General features: G+C 44.6%; 1 protein-coding gene across 1 annotated transcript; it reads left to right on the top strand.

Annotated features, from left to right (window-relative positions):
• Positions 1 to 994: 994 nt before the first annotated feature.
• AP1S3 (adaptor related protein complex 1 subunit sigma 3) lies at positions 995 to 6248 on the top strand. Its single transcript, XM_054386170.1, is given in 4 exon segments — positions 995 to 1194; positions 2678 to 2786; positions 4530 to 4667; positions 6213 to 6248. Coding segments are annotated over 4 exon segments (483 nt in total).
• Positions 6249 to 7723: the final 1475 nt, after the last annotated feature.

Below are 7723 nucleotides of genomic sequence, written 5' to 3'. Positions count from 1 at the left end.
CTGCTCCGACTCACCAAGAATTAAAATTATTCTGTAATCTGGCCTTGTAATCTTGAACATTCACTTTAATCCTTGCTGGGGAGATGGAGTGTTGGGAAGTATAGGGACAGCAATAAACTGGAGTAGGAAACAAGATGAAGATGAGGGTGTGGACTGTGAAGATGTAGCGAAGGATCTAGGCTAAAGGGAATGTGCATCTGACAAGAACCTGCCAGCTCTTCTGCTGGTAGTTCACAAGGGTTGGGAGCGAGAGAGGAAAATGAGGCTCCTGTGCTTCTCCTTGGTCATCCCACTATCAAGGGAAGACTTGTCTCTGTGTAAGCAAGTGGCACTGTCCCTGTCCTTGTGTGCACAGCTGTGTCTGTGACCAGACATCCCTCCTGCAGTCCCTGGCCTCCAGGCATCGGTACTGGTGAGAAAAGTTATAGGAATGCCTGTCAAGAATGGGACAGTTTAGTGTCATCAGCAACTGATGGCATCCCTGGAAATTTCTTCAGTACCACTAGTCAAGCTCCCTTTCCAAACTAGGAATAAGCTGCTTTGTCTGTGACCTGAAGCAGTGCAATACCAGCACTGTAAGTAATGTTGATTCCTATTTCTAGTCTTGTGCCACGCTGCACCCAGTCTTTTTTCCCTTCACTAAAGGTGTGCCTAATCATACTGGAGAAAGGACTAGGGTTCTCTTCTAACCCCTGCAGTGTGGTGGTGCACCTTCTGTTCCCCAGGGAAATGGCAGAGTAGGAAGCAAAGCTGCTGTTTGCAAAAGGTAAGGGAGTTGGGGGAGAGAGGATGCAAGAGGGATGCCAAGGGCAGAGGTCCCACAGGGATGGGTGAAGAAACAGGGGAGGGGAGAGATCTCTGCTTCCGTGTTCAGCCTGTTCAGATCAGTCCAAACATCACAGCATGGCTGGAGGTGGTCTTACCAGGATCTCGGGGCTGTCAGGCATCAGGCAGAGAGGAATGCTTTTCTGTGTCCATGGCCCTGATGTTAAGCATGTTGCTTTGTTTGCTGTAGATACACTTCATGCTGCTGTTCAGTCGGCAGGGGAAGTTAAGGCTTCAGAAGTGGTACACGACGCTGCCGGATAAAGAGAAGAAAAAGATCGTTCGAGAAATCGTCCAGATCGTTCTGTCTCGCAACCAAAAGACAAGTAGCTTTGTTGACTGGAAAGACCTCAAGCTTGTTTACAAAAGGTGTGAGTAATTTGATGAGAATTTGTAAATGCTATTTGTACAAGTAATTCGTGCTTGAAGAGGAAAAAATAAAAGCTTGTTTTAAGGAAAACATCAAACAAACCTCTAGGTGCCAGACTAAGCTGGTAGGAGCCTGCCATCAGCCTTCCAACTGTGTATAATAGCACAGTGTCCTTGGCTACATGGGAAGGGTGAATTGTGGGGTGAAAAATACTTGTACCATCTGGCAAAACAAGAGTAACCTAATGTTAGTGGCTCAAATTCTGTGAGAAGGCTTTAGGCTTCACCACTTCTTCTAATTCCCCAAGCTAGCCTGCTGAGATGTGTGCTGGGCTTTATCAGGCTCCTTGGGAGGCTGCAGGAGCTGTTCTGAGGAACATCTGACTTCTGTCTTGGAAATACTTGTTAGTCTGGAAAGTGTTAATGCCCATTTTCTTTTCCAAGCAAACCACTGGTCCCCATTTACACCATTATCTGCCTGCCAATTCTTGTAAAATTGTAGCAAACAGAAGTATCTTTAAGGTACAGCATGCTGCACAAATGAAGCAGCGTCTCCCATTGAGCAAAAATCAAGTTCCATGCTGTGAAGTGATGACTAGAAACATCTGACCAGCTGCTGTGACAAGCTGGGCCTCCAGCCACAGCACCAGAGACTCGAGTTAGATCATTATTCATGTCTTGTGGCTGATTTAAAGTTTTGCTGCAAGTTGGTTATGAAGATTATTTGTGTGAGCAGTTTCATGCCTTCTGGCTCTGTGTAACACAGGCAGTTGATAGCCTGCAGGTTTGCTGAGGTGTAACTCCTTACACCTTTGTTTTTGTTATTCAATAAGGAGCAGTCACTCATTCTACAGTTTGTTGTAGTGTATTTGCTGTTAGTGCTATTGCAGCAGGTGAGAGAGACCTTAAAATACTACTGATTTATGGTTTGAGTAAGATCAATGCTGGAGGTATCCCACTTTGCCAGGGGTGGAGGTTTTTCTAACTAATGATTAGTTTAAATGGTCTGAGCCTTTCAAGTGTTCTCTGGGACACTGTAAGAATGATCTTCTCAATGCTTATCAATATCTAATGAGGGGGCAGAGGGTGGCAAGAGGGTTGGGCCAGACTCTTTGTCAATGGTGCCCAGCTACAGGACAAGGGCAACAGGCACAAACCCAGGAGGTTCCATCTACACATAAGAAAAACTTCTTGCCAGACTGACCAGAGAGGTTGTGGAGTCTCTTCTGGAGAGATTCCAAACCTCACCTGGACACCATCCTGGGCAACCTGCTCTGCATGACTCTGCTGTAGCTGGGGGGGTTGGACTAGATGATCCCCAAGGCTGCCTTCCAACCCTCACCATGCTGAGCTTTGAGGTTTCTGTGAAAGAAGGTTACTATTTTAGAGGCAAGACAGAATGAACTGCTTAACTTGAAGGAGAAGAGCAAGCAGAGCACTGAGGATCCAGCTGTTCACTCTGGTTCTACTTTTGTTTCCCTAGGTATGCTAGTTTGTATTTCTGCTGTGCAATAGAAGACCAGGATAATGAACTGCTGACACTAGAGGTTGTCCATCGATACGTGGAACTTCTGGACAGATACTTTGGAAATGTAGGTTCTGCTTTCTTTCTTGAACCATATTCCTGGCTGGCTGATAAACAGTTTTCTGAAGCTGGTTTGCTTCCTGTTCCCATCTGCACTACTGTAGACTCTCTCAATCGGGAGTGAAATTCACTATTAAATTATAAAATAGCACTGATGCTATCATAAGATTATTTTTCCATCCTTTCTTCGCCCCCCCCCCCCCCCCCCCCGATTAATCCTGGTGCTTTGTATGTTTGGCTGGGAATAGATTTTGAGAGGAAAGCTGAAGGAAAATTAGTTTTAAACCCCCTGGCTTGTCACCAGTACTTTAATTCTCTCTCCTGATATTTTCAGATACACTGATTTTATTTGTTTCATAGTATCACAGTGTATCAGAGGTTGGAAGGGACCTCAAGAGATCATCAGGTCCAACCCCCCTGCCAGAGCAGGAATGCTATTACATAACAATTAAGGACATATAAGCAGGAAAAAAGATAAAGTGGGTGGTGGGTTTTCTTGCCTTTTTTTTTTTTTAAGAGAAGGTCAAAAGAAGTCTATCAATAAGTTTTCAAAGATGACAGGAGCCACATCTTTCCGATGAATATTGTTGAAGTTGTTCCCACTACCTTAATTCATCCCTAATTTTAATCACTGTGCCATGGCTCATATTTGTACTGCCTCAAAACAAAAAAATAGTTGGTGGTAAGGTCAGTAGGACAGGAAATTTGTTCTGCTCTGTGAAGCTGTGTGTGAACACATGTAACCTATATCACAAGTCCTTTATAAGGCCTGTTATAAGGTAAGTAGGCTAGAAAGGCAGCTTGCTTCTCTGAAAAACAGTATGAGCGTAGCTTTGCTCTCTGAAAATCAGTGTGAATGCAGTGTATTGTATAAAATACAATAAGTGGAATAACTTTTCTCTAAGTCATTGCAGCAGAAGGAAGCTGCAGTATTAGGTAATATACAGGATTTTTTTTTCACCCTACTCCCTACCATAAGAATGCATAAGGAGGAAGATGCAAAGAAGATAATAAAATCATAGACTGATTTGGGTTGGAAGGAACCTTGAAGGTCATCTAGTTCAAACCTCTGGGCCATCGGCAGGGACACCTTCCACTAGACTAGGTTGATCAAGGCCCCATCCAACCTGCCCTGGAACACTTCCAGGCTTACAGCCTCCACAATTTCTCTGGGCAACCTGTTCTAGTCCCTCACTATGCTCATGGTGCTTCTTAATGTCTGTCTTCCAGTTTTAAGCCATGACCCCTCGTCCTATCACTACATGCTTTTGAAACAAGTCCCTCTACAGCTATCCTGTAGGCCCCCTTCAAATACTGGACGGCTGCTAGAAGGTCTCCACAGAGCTTTCTCTTTTCTAGGCTGAACATCCCTAGCTGTTTCAGATGGAGATAGGTTCTTTCCAGTTGTGCCCAGTGACAGCAGTAGATTAAATGGGAATTAACTGGAATACAGGGGGCTCCATCAACATAAGAAAAAGCTTTTTTTACTGTGAGGGTGAGCACTGTGGCACAGGTGGCATAACAGGACTGGGGAGTCTGTATCCTTGGAGATGTTCAGAAGCCATGGTCCTGGGCAGCAGTCGTTACTTGAACAGGGAGGCTGGACCAGGTGTCCTCCAGAGGTCCCTTCCAGCCTCAACCATTCTGGGTTATGTTGAATGCATTTGATCATCTTAACAGGTCTTGTGCCAGTCATGCTTATAATGCTATAAGAGGGATTTAAATGTGGGGTGTCCTTTTGTCCTGGCAGGTCTGTGAGCTGGATATCATCTTTAATTTTGAAAAAGCTTATTTTATTCTGGATGAGTTCATCATTGGTGGAGAAGTACAAGAAACTTCCAAGAGGTCTGCAGTGAAAGCCATAGAAGACTCTGACATGTTGCAGGAGGTAAGGCAGAAGTAGACAAAAGTCAAAGACCTCATCTTCCTACATCTTCCTTGTTTATCAGGAGCTTAAAGTGCAGCTCAGCCCTTCTGGTACTTCGTTATCTAGAGATCTCCAAACCACACCTGGATGTATTCCTCTGTGACCTGCTCTAAGCGGCCCTGCTTTGCAGGGGGCTTGGACTCAATGGTCTCTGTAGGTCCCTTCCAACCCCTAGTATTCTATGATTATCCAAATGTTTTCAATAGGTACCACATTGCAGTTAAGGCTACAGAAGCTTTCAGTTCAACCCCCTTGGCATCTACTGGAATCAACTGGAGACTCTTTATATACGATTGTTGCTCTCTTGTAGCTTAACTGCTTGAGTTTCTTGGGTGTTACATTAAATACTCTAAGATATATCTAAGCTATTTCTGTAACAGAAGAGCATAATCTCAATTTACATTTTATGAATACATCTGTGTGTATAAATACAGAAAAATCTCTTCTGCCTCACTAATCCACTGGAGACAAATGAGCTGCTCTGTGCTGTGCAGAACTGCAGCTGTCTTGAGAGAGGACAAGACGAGGGTTGAATGTTACTGCAGTGCTCCATAATAGACATAGCTCCATGCACACACAGTGGGATCAAATGCACCCTCAGCAGCTTTGCAAGTGGCACCAAGCTGAGTGGTGCAGTTAACACGCCTGAGGGATGGGGTGTCAACCAGAGGGACATGGACAAGCTCAAGAAGTGGGCCTGTGTGAAGCTTATGAGGTTCAACAAGGCCAAGTACAAGGTCCTGCCTGCACCTTGGTTGGGGCAATCCCCAGTATTAATATAAACTGGAAAGTGATGTGACTGAGAGCAGCCTGGTGGAGAAGGACTTAGGGGTACTGTTGGGTGCAAAGCTGGATGTGCACTCACTGCCCAGAAGCCAGCTATATCCTGAGCTGCATCCAAAGCAGCCTTGGTAACAGGTCAAGGGAGGAGATTCTGCCCCTCAACTACTCTCTGGTTGAGCTCTGCATCACTCACTTGGAGCTCTGCATCCAGCTGTGGAGTCCTCAGCACAGGGAGACTTGGAACTGTTTGGGGCAGGTTCAGAGAAGGCAACAGAAATAATCCAAAGGCTGGAAACCTTCCCCTGTGAGGACAGGCTGAGATAGGTGGGGTTGTTGAGCTTGGAGAAGGCTCTGGGGAGACCTTATTGTGACCTTTCAATACTTAAAGGGGCCTATCAGAAAGATGGGCACAGACTTTATAGCAGGGTCTGTACTGACAGGGTGAGGGGTGATGGTTTTAAACTAAAAGAGGGGAGATTCGGACTAGATAAATGGAAGAAATTTTTTACACTGAGGATGGTGAAACTCTGGCCTGGGTTGCCCAGAGAGGTGGTAGATGCCCCATCCCTGGAACCATTCTGAGCCAACCTGCCCTAGCTGAAAGTGTCACTGCTGACTGCAGGGGAGTTGGAGTAGATGACCTTGAAAGGTCCCTTCCATACCAAACCAGTCTATGATTCTATGATAACGCATCAGTTGTTTCTTTTCTGTTTTTTTTTCCAGACAGTGGAAGAGTACATGAACAAGCCTGCCTTTTAATGCTGAAACTACCTGCAGAGATGGAGAGAACTGCTGTATGCACCTCTCAAATGCACTTCCTGAGATTGTTTCCCAGTGTGCCAGATCCTCAGAGAAATACCAAAAGCCAAAAACTGGAGGGGTTTGGTTGTATAATGGTGAAGATGAAGGTCAACTAATGTAGCACAGGGTTTAACAATTCTGGACTTGTTTCTCAGAGTTGTCATACCCCTCGATCTAGTTTCTCTTCTCGCTGTACTAAACACTTGTTTTGTACTGTTTCTTCTAGCTACAAATTTTACCATCCTAAATCGTCACTTTGACAGTACTTTGAAGAGGTATTTTTACTAGTTTGGGTCTGCTGCTGACCGTATGACTTGACTTTTGTTACAAATGTCCATTATTTTGAGTGCTATGATTATTCTGCTCAAATAATAATTTTTTTTCCTAAAAGCCAAATTGTCATGGGCCCTGTTTTCACAAGTTTGTTTGGAAAAGTGGGATGAAATACTCTTCTCTTGAACCAGACGTTTTCTATCACTGTCTTCCTTCTGTTTTCTGCTCTAGTCTCCAATAAAACTTCCAGCTGCTACTAGAGTGTTTAATTTGGAAGGCTGCTGACTTGAGGCCTGCTTCTCCCAGGTTAAATGAATCCTTTCTTTCTGTTACATGGGGATGGCCTGTTTATATCTCTCTTTTTCTTGTCCTTTCCTAGATCTACCAGACCTGGACAAAGGCTACAACTTTTAGAATTGTGCAGCTTGAAAGCAGGAGGTATCCTGAAGAGATTAGTCTTTGGAGTTTTAGGGTAAAAATCATCTCATGTATCTTGATAACCACAAATAAGTACTTCTCCCAGTAGAGTTTTCCAGTCCCAAATTCACACCCCTATTGGAATGATCAGCTTTCTAGGAGTTGAACCTCACCCATTTCCATGAAGGCTGGAAAATTTAATCAACCTTTTACAACTTTCCAAGCTGCACAAAGGGAAGAAAGGTAAAATAGTAGAGAAGCAGCAGCTGGAGCACACATCTTGCTGTGTGTTAGAGAAGATGGTAGCTGTGTGCAGGGAGCTGGGTCTGTTAACTTGCCTGTCTATAAACTGAGCTGGCTTCCTTGGCGAGATTTTCTCTCCTCAACAGAATTTAAAGCTTAGGGGAATTCTGTTTCTTTTAGGATGTAACTCAGAGCTAGATGTTTTGTCTCTGTTATGTGATGAACTTGTTTGTATCAGCAAGAATGTGGCCAGCAAGGGTGGAGAGGTGATTGTCCTCTTGTACTTGGCAGTGGTGAGGGTGACCCTTGAATATTGTGTCCAGTTTTGGGCCCCTCACTTATAAGAGGACATTGAGGTGCTGGAGCAGGTTCAGAGAATGGCAATGAAGCTGGTGAAGGGTCTTGAACACAAGTCTTGTGAGGAGTTGCTGAGGGAACTGGGGTTGTTCCTGCAGAAAAGGAGGCTGAAGGGAGACCTTCTTGCTCTCTGCGTCCCTGAA

The sequence above is a fragment of the Indicator indicator genome, chromosome 13 (genome assembly GCF_027791375.1).
Source record: "Indicator indicator isolate 239-I01 chromosome 13, UM_Iind_1.1, whole genome shotgun sequence".
In the NCBI taxonomy this organism is placed as follows: Eukaryota; Metazoa; Chordata; class Aves; order Piciformes; family Indicatoridae; genus Indicator; species Indicator indicator.
This window is presented reverse-complemented; position numbering and strand designations above follow the sequence as displayed.